This window comes from Pseudorca crassidens, chromosome 19 (genome assembly GCF_039906515.1).
Source record: "Pseudorca crassidens isolate mPseCra1 chromosome 19, mPseCra1.hap1, whole genome shotgun sequence".
NCBI classification, from domain to species: domain Eukaryota; kingdom Metazoa; phylum Chordata; class Mammalia; order Artiodactyla; family Delphinidae; genus Pseudorca; species Pseudorca crassidens.
This window is the reverse complement of record NC_090314.1, coordinates 58,906,300-58,925,415: the sequence shown is the minus strand read 5'-3', so window position 1 is coordinate 58,925,415 and position 19,116 is coordinate 58,906,300. Positions and strand designations below refer to the sequence as shown.

The following is a 19,116-nucleotide window of genomic DNA, read 5'->3' as shown; positions in this document are numbered from 1 at the left end:
TGGAGTCTAATCGCTTTACAATGGTGTGTTAGTTTCTGCTGTATAGCAAAGTGAATCAGCTATACATATACATATATCCCCATATCCCCTCCCTCTTGCGTGTCCCTCCCACCCTCCCTATCCCATCCCTCTCGGTGGTCACAAAGCACACGGAGCTGATCTCCCTGTGCTATGCGGCTGCTTCCCACTAGCTATCTATTTTACACTTGGTAGTGTATATACGTCCATGCCACTCTCCCACTTCGTCCCAGCTTACCCTTCCCCCTCCCCGTGTCCTCAAGTCCATTCTCTACGTCTGCGTCTTTATTCCTGTCCTGCCCCTAGGTTCTTCAGAAGCATTTTTTTTTTTTTAGATTCCATATATATGTGTTAGCATATGGTATTTGTTTTTCTCTTTCTGACTTACTTCACTCTGTATGACAGACTCTAGGTCCACCGACCTCACTACAAATAACTGTTTCGTTTCTTTTTATGGCTGAGTAATATTCCATTGGATATATGTGCCACATCTTCTTTGTCCATTCCTCTTTCGATAGACACTTAAGATGCTTCCATGCCCTGGCTATTGCAAATAGTGCTGCAATGAACATTGCTTCACTACTTTTAGAACTCAGAATCGAGGCGTTGGGAAAGCTACAAGTCCCTGGCCCGCAGAGGACTAGAGGGCATTTGGCGCCACCTGCTGGCCAACGGGGTTTCGGCACGCTATTGGCTTCTCAATTTCTCAATTTGCCTGGAGAAAGTTCGTAAAAGTGAGAAAGCTAATAAAAGTGTCCCCACCTGGCATGTGTGAACGGCAGTTAGGACGACTCGGTACCATCAAATCCTTGCTTTTCTCTAACCCCTCCCTTTTTCTTTCTTCTTTTTTTTTTTCAGTCTTCTGATACAGGTAGATAGTCACACATGAAGTCATTCACTCATTCACTGTTTGGAATGAATGAGTGAACCTACTTGGAGTGGATTCAAGAGAGACGGGGCAGAGGCAGCGGGCAGACATTTCTGGGGAGGGTTTCTGCCATAAAGGGACCAACCAGAAAAATGGCTGAAGCAAACGTGAGGCCAGGAAGAGGCATTTGAAAGATGCGACATATTTCAGCATGAGAAAAGTGACAATGCAGGACAGGGGGTGCCAGTGGCCGGCGTCACGTTCTTGGGAAGGGGGGGAGGGGGGTCCAGGATGCAGGGCCACCACACGTACATAAACGGGCACCCTCAGCAGGCAGGTCTTACCTGTGTGAACCGAATTCAGCAGACCTTTGTTGGATGAGGATTAAGTGACATCTGTGCAAATAGCACAAGGGGCTGAGGCTTGACCCCAACCCCAAGGGCACACAGCCGAGTTGCCGTGCCCGCTGATGGGTAGCCAGGTGTCTGCTAGAAAACACGCTCCCTGGAGGGCCCACGTCTTTGGCTGCCTTGCATCTCAAGCGCCTAGAATCATGCTCAATAAATATCTGCTAATGGATAAACACCGTCCTTAGACGGGAACAGGTGTAGGAGTGAATCGTCATCACCACCTTCTCCTAGTCTCAATTCCCTGCCCCTTCGGGCTTCACCACAGGCAACAGGCCGAACTTCAGCCTGGTTAAGTCAGGTTCATGCCCACATGTCACAACGCTGGCTGTCGCTGGAGGAAAGCCACACTTTCAGTTCACGAGCACAGCCTTGCGTGGCCCGGCCACCGTGATACACTGGCCTGGTCCACTCTCTGCAGTCTCCGGCATCACAGCTCCACACAACCCTTCCCCATTTTCCCTCCCTCCCCAACCTCACTCCTGGCTCAGGACCCTTCACGGAGCTCCGGAAGCCATCACACAAGACCCCACAAGCTCCCTGCCCCGGCTGGACCACCTCCTGCCCTGTGTCCCTACCCTCCGCCTCCCTCCTGTGACCAGGGCTGAACCGCTGGCTCCCTACTAAGGCGGGCCCCACATTACTGCACTAAATCCCAGCCCCCCTCGCAGCTTCCTCTCTTCCCTGACTCACCAAATTCCTCCTCTTTCCAGAATCATTTCTATCAGCACACAAATGAGTTATTCCTCCCATCTTAAAACCGCCTCCGTTCCGTTGACTGTCTTTTTCCAGTCTCTACCCCATTTTGTTACTTCCCTTTAAAGCGAAACTCCTCAAAAGGGATGTCGGTACTGGCTGCCTCTCCTCATTCTCTCGTGAACCCACTCCAAGCAGGCATTCCCCGCCCCCAGCTCTTATCAGAGTCACCTGTGAACTTGGCCTGTTTAATGCTGATCCAGGGCTCTGGAAACTCCCTCTGTAAAGGGCCAGGTAAGAAATATTTTAGGCTTTGCAGCCCTCACGGTCTCTGTTGCAGCTATTCAACCCTGCCTGTGACTTGAAAGTAGCCAAAGGCGATCTGTAAACAAGTGGGTGTGGCTGCATGCCAATAAAACTTTATTTACAAAAACAAGTGGGGGGCCGGATTAGGCTCACGGGCTGTCTGCCCGTCCCTGAATAATTGCTTCCTAGATTTCATCTTGTTTGAGCTCTCAGTAGTAGTTGGCACATCTGCTGCCTCCCTCCTTCTGGAAGCACGTTCTTCATGTGGGCTCTGAGACTTCGATCACTTGTTTTGGTCCCGGGGCTCCGTTTTCAGACTTCTGGTGTTTTGTATGTAGTCTCCGGGCTTTCAGGACCATCTATATGCTGAGGATCCCACCGTTCACACCTCCATCCTGGACCTTCTCCTTTGGACTCCACACCTGTGTGTCCAGCTCCCTCGGGTGTCTCCCCTTGGAAGTCCAACAGACGTCTCAAACCAGCTCTCCCTCCGTGCCTCCCCCTCCCACCGTCTCCCCTTTTCCTGCGCTGTAACTGGAAGCTCCGTCATCCAACTGCTTGGAAATCCTTATTGCTTCTCCTTTTCTCACATTCCACATTCAGTCCATCAGCAAATTCTATCAGCTCTACCCCCTTCAGATGGAACCAAGAGCAGATGCTTCTTACCTGCTACTGCGTGGACTAAACCACCATCATCTGGACGATGCTGCCTCCTCTTCATGTTTTGCATTTTCCCCATTTCAGGCTACTCTCAACGCAACAGCCAGCACAAGCCTTTAAAAACCCGAGTCACCCATGTCCCTCTTCTGTCCCCAAGTCCCTGTGGCTGCCATCTCATTCAGCCAAAGCCCTGAGGACCCCAAGCGATGCGCCCCATCACACTGGGACACGTGGGGCTCTTTGCTGGGCTTTATACACGCCAAGCACCCAGGGATCTCAGGGCCTTTGCTCGTCTTCCCCCTCCTCCTGGAACACTCTTCTCCCAGATCCACGTGATTCATGCCCTGTTCGCCTTCATCTTTGGTCACGTGGCAGCTTCTCAGGAAGCGCTCTCCCAACGACCCTATTTAAAATGCCAAACCTGCTCCTGGACCCGTTCCACTTACCACCACCTGGAGGTGCCCTTTGCTTTGCATCACTGGCTTCCTCCCCTACAGTTTAAATAAGCTCACGTTGTCTCTGCTTTCATCTCAGCACCAAGGACACTGCTAGGCACAAAGTAACTACTCAATAAACACGCATCCCTGAAAGGCCGGATGCGTGGACGTGCCCGTCCCTGCACACGTCACAGCTCATTCTGGTGCAACCACTGGCTGGTGGTGTGAATGTGTGGTTAATGTTAAGGTCAGTGAACGCGGATGTCAACGCAGGTCTGGGAGGTGGCAATTCTGTTTCCCTTGTCAATGTCCATGGCTGGTTATGATGTTTCCCTGAGCACGTGGACGTCTGCTGTGTGGTGTCTGGGCAACCACACATTTCCTGGGACCGTCCCTTAACTGGAGACTTCCACACCTCCCCGGTCCGGTGGCTGCCAACTGTTGCAGGCCCTGCCCGACTCCTTCTTCCCCAGGGCGGCATCTGCTAGTGGCGCAACGTTTAGTTCTCCCAGCTGGCGCTGCGCGGGAGCGACATCCATCTTCAGAGCATCCTTCGCGAGACGCCTTTCTTCCTCTCTCCTGCCTCCTTCACCCCACACAGAACCAGACTCCTGTACCAGATTCTGTCTGAAATGGGGTCTCCACAAGCCGTGGGACCGGGCAAGGCCCTTACCTTTGTGGAAACTCAGTTTCTGCCTGTGGGACGAGGGCTGAGCCGGGGAAGCCGGGAAGCTCCTGGGTGCTCCCACCCTTCCCACTGGAATAACAAACAACCACCAGGAATCAGAGCGGCGCTGGACAGCGGCACAGGAGGTAGGCCTCAGACATGGCCATGGGCTGAGCGTCCAAACGAGCAGCACGTGATTATTATTATTACTGTTATTGCCGCCTCCTCCAGCGGTTGTGTGCTCAGCGCTTCCTCCCCACCCTTCACAGGGTGACGGCGAGCAGACCTGGAATCTGACTCTCTGCCATCTATCTGCTTTTTCTGTGACCTCGTTGAACCACTAACCTGGGCCTCAGTTTCCTCATCTGTACAATGGGCACAAACATTATAACCTACCAGCTTTACTGGGCTTTCAGGAGGATTAAGGAGCTCTAAGGGTCTTTGCGAAGTTTGGAGACAAATTGAATCCTGCCATAACACAAGATGTTGCCTAAAATCTAGAAATAACGTTAAACAGAAATTACCAACACCTGGCCGGTGGTCCTTTGCTAACTGGCCATTCAATTTGCATCAATATGGTAACTAGGGTTGGCCAGATAACCACTTTGAGAGGTCTCACGTTGGCATCGGGAGCTGGTGGGCTGGGTGGGGGCGGGGGGGTGTACTGCCCAGGGATGATACAAGCTGGGGGGTGTCCTGAATTTCTAGCATCTGAGCGCCGCCTGCCCCAAGGACGCCGGGGGGGGATGGGCGGAGTCTTGCTCCAGCTGTAGGTGTTTCAGGGGATTGGGTGCAAACAGCCAGGGGATCAGGTGTAGCCCTGGGGCCTCACCACTGCTGGGTCACTCCCAACCACCACCCGGCCCTGTGTCCCTCTGAACCTTGCTCTCTGCCGGAGCGCCTGTACCTTGTAGCCCTGGATGTCTCCGTTCTGGCTTTCCGGCGGCGGTGGGTCCCACGTCACATCCAGCTGCGTGGCCGTGGCGCCGTGGACAGCCACGTTGCGGGGCACTGCCGTGGGCACTGGAGGGTGAGAGGGCCGGTGAGTGCGTGAGGGGACCTCGGGGAGGAGGAAGAGTAGGTGGGCTGGGGGCGGGGTGTGGTCCCCCAGCTCCCGTCTCTCCTCCTACTGGGCTTCCGGGGCGGGGCGTGGGAAAGCTGTGCTGGGGCTGGAAGGGCAGTGGCGCTCACCTGCCTCCCCGACGAAGACCTCGTGTGGGGGGCTGGAGGGCCCCTCGCCCGCAGTGTTGTACACACTCATGCGTATTTCGTAGCGCTGGTGCTTGTTCAGGTCTGGGGGTGAGAGTGGGGGAGGGGAGAGGCACACAGAGGTCACTGGCCCTGCAGTGGACGGGGGCGGCGTGGAGGGGGGCGGCTGCAGGGGGCGCTGTGATGATGCACCCCTGCGAGTCTGGACCCCTGAGTGCAGGTTCAGGAAAGAACAGGTAAGAGGTGGGGCAGCCGACACTGGGGAGAGGGATGCTCTGGGAATCTGGACACAGGGTGACACTGGGTGGCGTCCTGGCCAAGTGTGACCACCTTGGGCATTTTTGAGACCGAAAGGTGCACTGTTAACATTTATGCTGGGACAACAGGTGTGAACCAAAACTGTCCCAGAGGCGCCAGGTCACAGGTCACTGCTTCCCTGCCTGTCCTGGACACACTGGCCACTTTAGCTGCTTCAAGTTCCCAGCTTCCCCCCGCCCCCACGTCTCCATCAACCAGCTCTTAACGCGGGGGCAGGGCCCAGCCCTAAAGAGAAAAGGCTCATTGGAGGCGAATCTGGGGCGAAGAAACTCGATGTTTTTGCTCAGTTGGGGTGCTTGGGGGGAGACGCTTAGACGGAAGCTGAGCTGACAAGTGCCTCTGATGGGACGAGACAGAGCGGCAGCAACGTGGACGCCTGCCTGTGGACCCCCGGCCCCTACCGCGCACCTCCTCTCGCCGTCCCTCGCGCCCCAGGAGGACGAGGCCTTAGCCATTTCCCTTTCTGTCCTGCACTGATGGATGGTGGCCTGGAGCAGACCTTCCCTGGCGACCCCCTGCTTTTCTGTGTATTTCAGGAAAGTCACGCGTGTGCAGGGGGTTCCCCTTCTTCAAGCAGCCTGAGGTGGGCGCACCACTCAGCTGTGGTCAGGCGTCCTCGGAGGCCCCTCTCCCCTCCCCGTGGAAGGCGGGGCCCGTCGGGGAGCCGCCGTGCAGGGGGACTTACTGTCCAGCTCGTACTGCGTGAGGCTGGGCCGGCTCAGGTCCCGCACGGAGTACAAGGCTACGGGGTTGGGGTGGGGTGGAGGGGGCCGGAGGGAGACAGCAGACAGAGGTGGTTAGTACACACACCCCCCCGAGCCACACAGACCCCGATGAGGGGGGCGGGATGGGAACACGCATGCAGAGGGAAGGGCCCTCCAGATTCCTGAGTGAGGGGCCAGGCTGGGAGCGGGGATGGGGGGGGAAGAGGCAACTCCCAGGACAGTGCCATCCTGCCCTGGTGTGCACCTGCTGGAGGTCACAGGGCACAGGAGCCCCTGGGAGCCCAGCATCCCCAGATGGGGACAGCTCTGGCCCCTTGTCTAAGGCTGAGTTCCTGCCGTGATAGAGTGGTGTCGTTAATTTCCTCATATGAACCAGAAACCATTTTACTACCAGGAAGTATGACTGTATTATACACAGGCCTATAAAATCACAACGACCAGCACGTCTGCCAAAAAATAAAACAAAATAACGCAAGCTGCTGTATCAGCTCTTTCTGAGGTTTTCTATTAATTTTCCTTGGCTACGTGTTCAATCATCTTGTCTGTTAATACCTGCTAGAAGACAAGGTGCAGACGGTTTACGAGAAGGATGGGAGGAAAAATCAAAACGCAGAGGATCTTAAACTGTTCCTGTTCTCCCAGTGTCTCTGGTTTGGTACCACCACCCACCTAGGGACCAAATCCTCCAGACCCCTCCCCGTCCCACCGGCCTCCCTCTCCCCAGCGTGAATCAGTGCGCGTGTGTGTGGTGGGGCTCAGAGCACAACGTCTCCCAAACAGGCCCTCGACTGCATCTCACGCTGGCTGTCCTGGCACCAACCTCATGCTCTTGCCTCCGTCACTGTATTCGCCTCGAACTGGGGCCACTGCTTCTGGACCCCATCACCAGCCATGGCCCCCAAGACCCCAAAGTAACCATCCTAACCCAGAAGTACGACGTGTCATCCCTTTGCTTGTGTGTGACTCTCTGGGATTTTTACTTGGCTTCCTGAATTTTTTCCTTCCTGCTGCAGAGGCAGGCTGGATTCCGGGGACCCCAGGGCAGAATGGTCATCTCCCTGAGGAACCAGAGGGGGCCAGACTGCTGCCCTTGGGACATGACCAGGCTTTGCTTTGGGTCCTTCCCACCTCAGGCCCTTTGCACATGCCAGGATCCACCCTCCCCCGCCAACCTCCTCTGGACTGGTTGACCTGGAATCATCCATCAGTGTCGGCACCACAGCCACCCCCAGGGAAGCCTTTTCTGACACCTGCTTTAGGACCTCCTGGAATACGTGCTTCACAGAGGCCATGCCGACGGTCTTAGATTACCTATAGCAGGCTTTTCTTCTCCAGCGCCTGGCTCCTCCCCCAGCCTGCAAGCTGTCTGAGAGGGCAGGGACCTTGTCTGTCTTGTTCACTGGTGTCCCCCCAGTGTCTGGAGCATAGAAGGTGCTCAATAAACATGCACTTGGGGATTGAATGGGATGGGATGAGAGGCACACACAGGGGAGGGCGCCAGGGTTTTGGGTTAGTGTGATTCCAGGATGCTGAGAGCTTCACGCCCCCGCCCGCCCCCGACTCCTTCCACTGTCACTCACAGGTGAGCTCTGCCCACTTGGCCCCCGGGTTGTTGATGCCACGCAGCGTGAAGCCCCTCAGACCCTCGTAGAGCAGCTCCCGGTACCGGATCCGGAAGCCCAGGAGGATGCCGTTGATCTTGTCTTCTGATGGTGGCTGCAGGGAAGGGAGTGGGGGTGGGGCCGGCCATGGCTGAGCATCCCCTTCCCCTCCGCCCCTGCCTCCCTCCCCATCCTGCGTCCTGCAGCCACACAGCAGGCACTGTGTCTTAACCGGGAAAAGGAATCAAAGTGGCATTGAGCATTCTTAATTTACGAAGCATTTCCAACGAGGTTACTCCATCCCTGTAGCATTCCCTGGGAGGCAGGGCAGGGCGGGAATCACCATGCCATCCCCACTGAACAGAGAGGAAAGTGAGGCTCAGAGATGGTGAGGAACTTGCCCAAGGTCACACAGCATCATGGGGGCCCTGAGCATGACTCTGGACGCAGAACCGTCTCAAAGAGTTGTTCCTTGTCTAGAAACTTCCTCATATGATCACGTGCCCTGGCCAGGATTTCCTGGAGTTTCCAGGGAATTAGGGAGAGTCCTCGCCCTGCTTTTCAGCAAGAACGGGGGCGGCGTGTCTTCGTGCGCTGCCCCTCTCTGCCTTGATCGTTTTCCTCTTTGCTTCCTGCTCCTGTCCTCAGACGAGTTGGAGAACAGGGTTCTGGAGAAGGTGGAAACTACTTTATTTATTTACTTTTGGCTGCGTTGGGTCTTCATTGCTGCACGCGGGCTTTCTCTAGCTGCGGTGAGCGGGGGCTACTCTTCGTTGTGGTGTGCGGGCTCTAGGTGCGTGGGCTCAGTAGTTGTGGCTTGCAGGCTCTAGAGCACAGGCTTGGTAGTTGCGGCGCACGGGCTTAGTTGCTCCGCGGCACGTGGGATCTTCCTGGACCAGGGATCAAACTCGTGTCCCCTGCATTGGCAGGCGGATTCTTAACCACTGCGCCACCAGGGAAGTCCCAGAAACTACTTAGTTATGATGACTCTTCTAAAAAACCTGCTGAAATGGTTCAGCCTTTTATTAGCTCCTTAACTGTATTCCTGGCTGCAGCTGGTGCCTCCCTGCCCCCTTCATCACGATGGCCCCGATCTGCTCCAGCCTTGGTCGGCTCCCCGCTGCACTAGGTCATTTTCACTTAAGGGACTGTCCTTCTCAGGTGGGGCCTTGAGCTGTGGGAGGGGTCGGGGGGGTCCCTCCTGTTTTCTCTTCAAGGGCTTTCCCTTCAGGGGGGCTGCAGGTGGGCAAAGGTTGGCACCTGCCCCTCTAATCCTGAGAAACGGAGATAGGAGTTCAGGGCTTTGGGGCCTCCGTGGGTGACCCGCTGAGCCCCAGGACTGGGCTTCAGGGGCTGGCGGGGGTCCTAAAGGCACCCACGGGCAGCTGGGTCTCTGAGATGCGTCCCGGGTCTTCCTCAGGCCGTGAAGGGATGAGCAGGTGGTTGGCGGAGGAGAGGTGGGAGGCTGGTTCTTTGTACCTGGATGATGGGTTCCTGCTCATGGTGACAGGACTGAAGCCCAGCCTGGGTGCAGGTGAGGCAGGCACACCTGTGACTGGTCTCTGTCGGGAATCCCTTCACTCAGAGCGGGGCTGGGGTTCACAGAGACGCTGGAGGCCCTGACAGCCCCCAGCCCTTCTCTGTGCAAGGATTCTGCTGACGTAAGGGCACCGAACCTGGCCCTGCCACCTAGTAGCTGTGTGACCTGGGGCATTCTTGTCACCTCCCCGAGTCTGGGTCCTCATCCACAGAAGGGTATAGGGTAGGACCACATTATCTGGAGGTGGAATGAAGGGTGTGTATGTGTACACACGTGTGTGTGCGTGCGTGTGCGTGTCTATGCATGTGGGTGCCGTGTTCCAGCCCTGCGGGGGCTATTGTCTTTCTGGTCCCAGCACAGGGTGTGTCTGAGTCCTCGTGGGACACGGGCCCCTCCCCGCCTGCCCGGCCGTACCTGCCATCGGATCAGCACGGAGGTGGTGGTGTGCGGTGTCACTGAGACAATTGTGGGTGCTTCATCAGGGGCTGGGGGGAGAGGCGGACAGGTGAGCTCTGGGGGTGGGGTGGGACTTAGGCCCCCTGGGAGCCATGGGACCAGATTCTGCAGACACTGGTCCCACTTAAGCCCCTCCTCATGCCCACCGCCCCAAGTTCTGTACAACAAAGAGCCAGTGTAAAGTGGGAGAGGGGCCGGGAACTTGACCCCAGCCCAAACCCAAGGGCCCCGATCCCCTCCTCTCTGCACCCAGTGCCACAGGCCTCCCCACTCCCACTGAGGTTTCCTGGGGTCGGCCATGAGCTTCGAGGACAGAGAAGAAACACACGAGGATGCCAGGCTGGCTGTGGGTCCTGAGCCCATGGCAAAGGCCCCTCTGGCCCAAACCTCCTTGGGACTCTGCCTGGGGAGCCAGACCAAGGGCCCAGCAGGCCCAGTGCCCCACCCATCTTTGGAGGCTCCTCCCCCAGAAGAGAATGCCCAGTGCCCAGCAAGTGCCCGGGGGACCAAGAGAAAGAGACCCCAGTGGAGGGCACTGACCGGCCTGCAGGGTGGTCAGTGGTTCCGACTCCTTGCTGAACTCACTGTCCCCGATGTCATTGGTGGCCTTCACTCGGAACTTGTAGGACGTGAAGGGCTTGAGCCTGTGTAGGGGAATCGGGTTTGATGAACAGAGGTGCCCCCTAACGGCCCTGCCCCGCCGTCCCTGCTTCCCATCTCCCCAGGGCAGCCCCAGCAGCTGTGGGTCCATCACACAGACGGGAACGTGGAGGTTCAGAAGGACGGTCTGCTACGCAGGCAACAAGCTTGGGCCAGGCCCTGGGGTGCCCTAGACCAGGCCAGCTCAGGGTGTGGCCTCACCTTGGCCGCAGCTAGATGCCAAAGGTCCCCAAGTGGAAACGTCCACATATCCCCTATCTCAGAGGGGCCTGGAGGTAGGAAAGCTCCAGTAACTTCCCCTCAGAGCTGACACCTCCCCCAGCCCTCTCTTGCATTTAGTGAATTGAGGAAGGGCTGAGGGTCTCAGGAGTTAACCAGCACTTCATCTCGATAAGCCTCATTTCCTCTGCAGGCAAACAGCTTCCTTTCTGATTTATTGAGGGTGGGAGGGGGAGTGAGGGGAAAAGTCTTGCTCAAAACTCTCGGTCTCATCAACTGGAATGTTAAAAATACATCCCGGGCTTCCCGGGTGGCGCAGTGGTTGGGAGTCCGCCTGCCGATGCAGGGGACGCAGGTTCGTGCCCCGGTCCGGGAAGATTCCACATGACGCAGGGCGGCTGGGCCCGTGAGCCATGGCCGCTGAGCCTGCGCGTCCGGAGCCTGTGCTCCGCAGCAGGAGAGGCCACAACAGTGAGAGGCCCGCGTACCGCAAAAAAAACCCAAAAACCAAAAAACAAAAAACCCCCACATCCCACTAGGAATTAAATTGAAGGCAGAACTTTGGAGCGAAGCTCCACTCCCCTATTAAGGATGGAGAGGGAGGCTCCGCCTGGCTGGAGAAATCCAGCTAATGAAGGATGGCGAGCCTTTCACGGAGGGGGCTTCTAGGCTCCAGAAATAGATAATAAGAGGCAGCCCTAACAAGCTCCAGAGAGGGTGGGGAGGGAGGTTAGGACAGAGCTGGAGGGGATGAGCGTGGACGCGGAGAGGTCCCGGGGGATGCCGGCTGTGGAAGCGATCTGGGGGTGGGCGGGGTCTGGGCCGGGAGGGGCGGAGCGGAGGTGCTGGTGGACACACGGGGGGCCTCACCTGTCCACAACGAAGGCGGAGGCGTTGTGGCTCACAGAGGCTGAGTGCAGGGCCCACCTGCCGCTGGGCAGCTCGCGGGTCTGAATGGTGTAGTAGCGCACGGGGGACAGCCCGTCGCTCCCGGGCTCCCAGGACAGGAGCACGCTGCGTGCCTTCACGTTCTCCTGCTGCACCACGGGCTTGCTGGGGGGCTGCGGGCGGTCTGGAGGGGGTGGATCGGGGAGGAGCAGGTGAGGCCACGGCGGAGGTGGGGGTGCACTTTCTCGGCCCCCGGGAGCACTGATGCCCCCCATCCCATCCCATTTCTGCACGCAGGTCCCAGCAGTCAGCACCGTGGCTCCTGGCCAGCGACTGTCCCTGGGCTACTCGAGGCCCAGGTGCCTGGGAATTTACACCCCCTGAGGGCAGCCCCAGCACAGGGCTGACAGTGAGGTGGTGTGAACGCCCCAGTTCCTTTGCCCCGGTCTGCACGGTGCTGAGATGGGACCTCCACTGTCCCCAGTGGGGTGGGGCTGAGCCCACATCTCCCTCGGTGGGACTCGGCTTTGTCCCCTGCGAGGGCTTGGCCTCTGTTCACTTCCCCACGCCCCATGGCGGGATTCTTGGTCTCAGCACTCTGGCTCTTGGGTGGATGAGGCTTTGTTGCGGGACCTATCCTGTGCGTTGCAGGATGTGTAGCGGCACCCCGGCCTCTACCCTCTAGATGCCAGGGGCATTTCCTTTCCACCTGTGACACCCAGACTCTGCCCGGTATCCCGGGGTGGAGGCAAGGGCGCCCTGGCTGAGAAGCACTGTCCTCCTGGTTTTTCCTGGGAACACTAATAAATCAGGCTCACAGGGATCTGGGGCTCAGGCCTGCTTCTGGGGAACCCAACTTTGTGTGAGAAGCCGGCTCAGGGAGGCAGGGCGACGGCAGCCAGGGCTCTAGGCTGCAGTCCCATCCTCCACCCAACTGGACACAGTCTCCTCTTGAGAAGGAGGGGAGAGAGGAAGGAAGCTGGTCTCAGAGGCTCACCCTTTAGAAAATCTGGGCAGGGCAGGACGCTGGGGAGGGGAACTCCCAGATCAGCTCTGGAAGTCTGCTGGAGCCCTTGCTGACCTTGGCCTCAGAGATTTGAGCCCACTTTCCATTCTGGACCAGGGCAAGAGACTCACAACTAGCCCACTCCCAGCCGTGCACGAGGAGATGGTGTGAGCTCCCGGGCCGGCTGTGGGTGCCCCCCCCCAGGCCCCCCAGGCCTCCCCAGTCCCGGTGGGCAGTCACCTCTCTTCTCCGTGGTCACCACCAAGGCCTCGGCGGCCTCTCCCCAGCCCTTGCGGGTCTGGGCCGTGATGCGGAACAGGTAGACGGACTCTGGCTTGAGGCCGGTGGCCGTGAACTGGCGGGCGCTGGGCACGAGCACCTCCACCGTGGCAGCGTTGGCCGTGGTGGCGTTGAGCCTGTGTGTGATCTGGTAGGCTGCGGGGAAGGAAGGAGACGGGCCATGCTGGGAGGTGGGGCTGCGGGGGGCACGAGCAGGTGCTCTATGCAGCGTCTGCAACCCCCAGCCCAGCCCCCGATGAGGCAACTGAGGCTCAGGGAGGCCAGGCCACCTGCCAGGAATTGACCAAGCTGGAATTCCAGCCCAGGTCTTTCTAAGCCCAAATGCCTTCCCGCCACCCCCCAACCCCCCAGCCCCATCGACTCTGTCTCCAGAGGCACAGCTTTCACAGGGGGCGGGCGCTGCACGATGCCAGGACTGAGCCCTGGACCGGTACAGGTGGTCCGATCCCCCGTTCTACAGGTGAGGGGCTGAGGCCATGGAGGGAAGCCGACTTGCTCAAGTTCACACAGCTGTTCATTTCAAGCCTGTGAGTCTTCTCGTGTGTGTGTGTGTGTGCGTGTGTGTGTGTCTGCGTGTGTGTGTGTGTGTGTGCGTGTGTGTGTGTGTGTGTCTGCGTGTGTGTGTGTTAGTAGGAACCGTGACTACGAAATGATGCTTCCGACCTGTAGCATCCCTCCTGGGTGCCTTAGGCCTCGTTTCCCACCTGTGGGCGCGGCTGCGCTGAGCCAGCCCGTGCGCCCTCACCTGGCTACACTTAGGAACAGCGGCCGAGGTTCACCAGATGGCCAGTCCCCTGGGGACCTGGGTCCCGTGGAGGCACAGAGCTGACCAATGGTCCCTAAGACACCTGAGCCCCAACCTTGCCCTCCCGCTGATTATCTTACAGGCTGAGATTTCCAGTAGGAGAAATTAGACTCACAACCATTCTTGAGGACACGTGGACACTTGTCCTGGGCTTAGCCTCTCTCCTGCCAAGACTGAATCTGCCCCTTTACACCTTATACCTCCTTCTTCCTGCAGCCAGGGCCCAGGCAGGGTACAGGCTTACCAAGAATGATGCCGTTGGGGGCGGCGGGGGGCTGCCAGATCAGCCGCACCGAGGTGGTCCTCACCTCTGGGAACAGGATGCCCATGGGTGGTCCCGGGACTGGAGGGTAAGAGGAGAAGCAGGGGACACTGCAGCTGCTGCTCAGCCCCTAGACCAGCCCGGCTCCGGCAGAGCAGCACGGAGGGGGGCAGGGGAAGAGGTCACTCTGCTCGCTGAACTTCTGAGGAGTGTGTGTCTGTGCTTGGCACCGTGTCCTCACACAGGACGTGGAGATGCTATCAGTGAGGTTTATGCGTTACTTGGCAGGAACTAGACGGGGCCGAGGCTCCAGCTTTGGGGCAAATGAAAGCACCAACCCCAAGCACACACCACTCCTCTTTCTGGACCTCACTCTGGAACCTGCGGGCCTGGAGCTCCACCGCTCCTCTCTCTGGACCTCACTCTGGAACCCGCGGGCCTGGAGCTCCACCGCTCCTCTTTCTGGACCTCACTCCGGGACCCGTGGGTCTGGAGCTCCACCGCTCCTCTTTCTGGACCTCACTCTGGAACCCGCGGGCCTGGAGCTCCACCGCTCCTCTTTCTGGACCTCACTCCGGGACCCGTGGGTCTGGAGCTCCACCGCTCCTCTCTCTGGACCTCACTCCGGGACCCGCGGGCCTGGAGCTCCACCGCTCCTCTTTCTGGACCTCACTCCGGGACCCGCGGGCCTGGAGCTCCACCGCTCCTCTTTCTGGACCTCACTCCGGGACCCGTGGACCTGGAGCTCCACCGCTCCTCTCTCTGGACCTCACTCCGGGACCCGTGGACCTGGAGCTCCACCGCTCCTCTCTCTGGACCTCACTCTGGGACCCGCGGGCCTGGAGCTCCACCGCTCCTCTTTCTGGACCTCACTCCGGGACCCGTGGGTCTGGAGCTCCACCGCTCCTCTCTCTGGACCTCACTCTGGAACCCGCGGGCCTGGAGCTCCACCGCTCCTCTCTCTGGACCTCACTCCGGGACCCGTGGGTCTGGAGCTCCACCGCTCCTCTCTCTGGACCTCACTCCGGGACCCGTGGGTCTGGAGCTCCACCGCTCCTCTCTCTGGACCTCACTCCGGGACCCGCGGGCCTGGAGCTCCACCGCTCCTCTTTCTGGACCTCACTCCGGGACCCGTGGGTCTGGAGCTCCACCGCTCCTCTCTCTGGACCTCACTCTGGAACACGCGGGCCTGGAGCTCCACCGCTCCTCTCTCTGGACCTCACTCTGGAACCCGCGGGCCTGGAGCTCCACCGCTCCTCTCTCTGGACCTCACTCTGGAACCCGCGGGCCTGGAGCTCCACCGCTCCTCTCTCTGGACCTCACTCCGGGACCCGTGGGTCTGGAGCTCCACCGCTCCTCTCTCTGGACCTCACTCCGGGACCCGCGGGCCTGGAGCTCCACCGCTCCTCTCTCTGGACCTCACTCCGGGACCCGCGGGCCTGGAGCTCCACCGCTCCTCTCTCTGGACCTCACTCCGGGACCCGTGGACCTGGAGCTCCACCGCTCCTCTCTCTGGACCTCACTCCGGGACCCGTGGACCTGGAGCTCCACCGCTCCTCTCTCTGGACCTCACTCCGGGACCCGCGGGCCTGGAGCTCCACCGCTCCTCTTTCTGGACCTCACTCCGGGACCCGTGGGTCTGGAGCTCCACCGCTCCTCTCTCTGGACCTCACTCCGGGACCCGTGGGTCTGGAGCTCCACCGCTCCTCTCTCTGGACCTCACTCCGGGACCCGCGGGCCTGGAGCTCCACCGCTCCTCTTTCTGGACCTCACTCTGGGACCCGTGGGCCTGGAGCTCCACCGCTCCTCTCTCTGGACCTCACTCCGGGACCCGCGGGCCTGGAGCTCCACCGCTCCTCTCTCTGGACCTCACTCCGGGACCCGTGGGTCTGGAGCTCCACCGCTCCTCTCTCTGGACCTCACTCCGGGACCCGTGGGTCTGGAGCTCCACCGCTCCTCTCTCTGGACCTCACTCCGGGACCCGTGGGTCTGGAGCTCCACCGCTCCTCTCTCTGGACCTCACTCTGGAACCCGCGGGCCTGGAGCTCCACCGCTCCTCTCTCTGGACCTCACTCCGGGACCCGTGGGTCTGGAGCTCCACCGCTCCTCTCTCTGGACCTCACTCTGGAACCCGCGGGCCTGGAGCTCCACCGCTCCTCTTTCTGGACCTCACTCCGGGACCCGTGGGTCTGGAGCTCCACCGCTCCTCTCTCTGGACCTCACTCCGGGACCCGTGGGTCTGGAGCTCCACCGCTCCTCTCTCTGGACCTCACTCCGGGACCCGTGGGTCTGGAGCTCCACCGCTCCTCTCTCTGGACCTCACTCCGGGACCCGTGGGTCTGGAGCTCCACCGCTCCTCTCTCTGGACCTCACTCCGGGACCCGTGGGCCTGGAGCTCCACCGCTCCTCTCTCTGGACCTCACTCTGGGACCCGTGGGTCTGGAGCTCCACCGCTCCTCTCTCTGGACCTCACTCCGGGACCCGTGGGTCTGGAGCTCCCTGCCCAAGCAGCCCCAGGCATGCTTCCCTTCTACAGGGGCCCGGAACCACCCTCCTGAGGGTGTAGACTTGTCCCTCTGGACGGAGGGATGGCCAAGGGGCAGGTGTTTTGGGCAAATGGATGGAAACGGAATGATATGGGCCAGAGGAGATGGGGGCGGAGGGGAGACAACAGGGTGGCAGAGTCGGGGGACGGCTTGGGGGGCAGCTCTTCCCAGGCTGCCTCGATCTAATTCGGAATGCCAAGAAATCTGAGATTTCTAAACTTGAACTGGGCCTTCCAGGCCATTAGGAGGGTATATCTGTCAAGGCAGGAGCGTAGAACACATTTAATTTAACAGATCATTAGCTTCATTTATCTCTTTAGAACATATGGTGTTTGGGCTTCGCTTTGCACTCTCGTCCCGACCCCACAAGTGTTTTTGGTGAGCAGTATGTGAGGATGTGTGTGGGGAGGAGCAAGGGGGGCAAAGGACCTGTCAGCTCAGCCTCCGATGGGGAGTTTTGCTGCAGAGATGAATGCCTGGAGCCCGGCAGGGGTCACTCGTTTGCTAACAGGACCCGTAGGCTTGTGTAAAGGAAAAAATCAAGCCTTTTGCTTGCACAGACCTGCACTCGGAGAGAGCCTGCCCCAGGTGAACAAGAAATCAAAGCGGGTACAAATCCTCTTCTCTGTTCACCTGTCCCAGAGAGACTGGATCAGATGCCAGTCTGCCCTTGCATTGTCATTTCTTCCTTAGGGATGCGCAGTTTGTAATTAGCATCCCTTGCAGTGGGGTTGGTGGCCCTCAGTGACCTGCTTCCCCCAGCAGAAGCCTGAGGCCACGGTTCCCTTTGGGGCAGAGAGAGACCTCAGAGGGGCAGGGCAGGGCTGGGCAGGGTAGGGGTGGACAAAACGCAGCTCTCAGCCTTCCCCAGGCTCCCAGGGACGGAAACGTACCGTCATCCAGCGTCCGCTCCAGGATGGCAGGATGGCTGGGGCTGCCGTCCCCGATGCGCGTGAAGGCTAGCACCTGCACCTCGTACAGCACGTATTTGCCCAGGCCTGTGAGCTGGGCGCTGCGTGACGAGTTCCCTTCCACCAGCCAGAACCGGGGCTGGGAGTCTGAGTCCTTCTCCTTATACAGCACCTGTTGGAGCCCAGCGCAGGGGTGAGGGCCTCCGGCCTGGGTCTGGTCCCACCAGAACCTCTCCTATCTCCTCCCCAGGAGCCAGGTGGGTGAGGATGAGTGGGTGGACCTGGGGCTCCCTGGAGGGGCTTGGTTCCCAGGTTACACAAGCCTAGTGCTCGGGGAGGGAGGGGGACACAAAGATGCAGTCAGCCATGGAGCTGGAAGGTTCCTTAGAGAGCATCCAGCTGAGAAAACAGGCCCAGAGAGGGGGCGTGACTTGCCCAAGGTCACACAGCCAGTAGTGGCAGAGCTGGGATGTTAAGCTACGTCTCCTGACTTCCAGGCTGGGGTGGCAGGTGCAGCTTTGGGAGGAATTCTAGAAGATAATGGAAATTGAAGCTGGGCCCATCGGGGCTGAGAGTGAGGCTTGGGGCACCCAGTGTGGCCTCCTGGGGGAGGTAGAGCTGCCCCAAGGACCTCAGGCCTTCATGGGAAGCTTCCCCACCCCCAAGGGAGGACTCCTTGGTTGTCATGGTGACCAACGGATGCCACCGGCAGATCCCCCGTGTCCACTGTAGAAGGCAGAGTCCTGGGCCCCAGGGGGTCACGAGGACAGGGCGCCGGGACAGGGAAGTGGGTGCAGGGGCTCCAGCCCCCTCCCGTGCTCGGATCTGGGATTCACCTTGTAGCCCAGCACCAGCCCGTTGCGGTCGGCCTCTGGGACTTCGCTCCAGCGAACCAGCATGCTGCTGGAGGTGGTGGCCAGCACAGACACGTTGGTGGGGCCCGAGGACGGCACTGGGGGAGAAAGGAGCGGAGAGAAGCAGCTCACGACCCAGAGCGGACCCGACAGTGGAGGGGGTGGAGTGGGGTCTGAGGAAGGAAACGGGGCACGGTCCCCAAATAGCAAATTATTCTGCGACGATGATGCCTTTGGCTCCGGAGTGTTGCAGATGCTGCTTCTGGCTTCAGATCAGCCTCCCCGTTATCCCCCCTCAGACTAACGTTAGGATGAGGCTGCATTTCCTGCCGGCGTAGCAGCGAGGGGTGGGGGAGGGGCTAGGGTGGGAAAGCAGCCATCATTTAAAGGGCGTTAGGAAAAAGCCACAGAGCTACACGCCACACGCGGCTGGATGAGGGCTGCCTGTAGGCCGGGAGCACATATTCTGTGGGTGTCCCCTTGCCAGGCCCCTATGAGCCGCTGCTGCTTCTGGAATGTTCTGAGAGCTCACCCAACCCGTACCCTCTCCCCACCCCCCCACCTCCATCTTGGGGTCTCACAGGCACTGCTGGGTGTCAGGGTTAAAAGTGGGGACACAGAGGCGGGAAGCCCCTCCTGGGAACCTCTGGAAGCAGTGCTGGGAAAATCAGGTTCTGGAAGGCGCGGCCACGCACACACAGGGCGCTCTGCGGGACGCTGAGCACAAGTAGGAAAAGGAGCCCAGGACATTTCGCAC

General features: G+C 59.4%; 1 protein-coding gene across 2 annotated transcripts in view; it reads right to left on the bottom strand.

Moving 5' to 3' along the window:
• SDK2 (sidekick cell adhesion molecule 2) overlaps positions 1–19,116 on the bottom strand; it is a 267,499-nt gene that overhangs the window by 30,584 nt on the left and 217,799 nt on the right. The window contains exons 26-36 of one of the 2 annotated variants that reach the window (XM_067715828.1): positions 18,342–18,457; positions 17,488–17,677; positions 14,031–14,129; positions 12,922–13,116; positions 11,658–11,859; positions 10,449–10,552; positions 9,867–9,937; positions 7,892–8,027; positions 6,272–6,328; positions 5,251–5,352; positions 4,967–5,082 (exon numbers count right to left, since the gene is read on the bottom strand). In XM_067715828.1, the coding sequence (XP_067571929.1) occupies positions 4,967–5,082; positions 5,251–5,352; positions 6,272–6,328; positions 7,892–8,027; positions 9,867–9,937; positions 10,449–10,552; positions 11,658–11,859; positions 12,922–13,116; positions 14,031–14,129; positions 17,488–17,677; positions 18,342–18,457 (1,388 nt within the window). The remainder of the gene's footprint in view (positions 1–4,966; positions 5,083–5,250; positions 5,353–6,271; positions 6,329–7,891; positions 8,028–9,866; positions 9,938–10,448; positions 10,553–11,657; positions 11,860–12,921; positions 13,117–14,030; positions 14,130–17,487; positions 17,678–18,341; positions 18,458–19,116) is intronic. The other variant, XM_067715829.1, reaches the window with a different exon arrangement.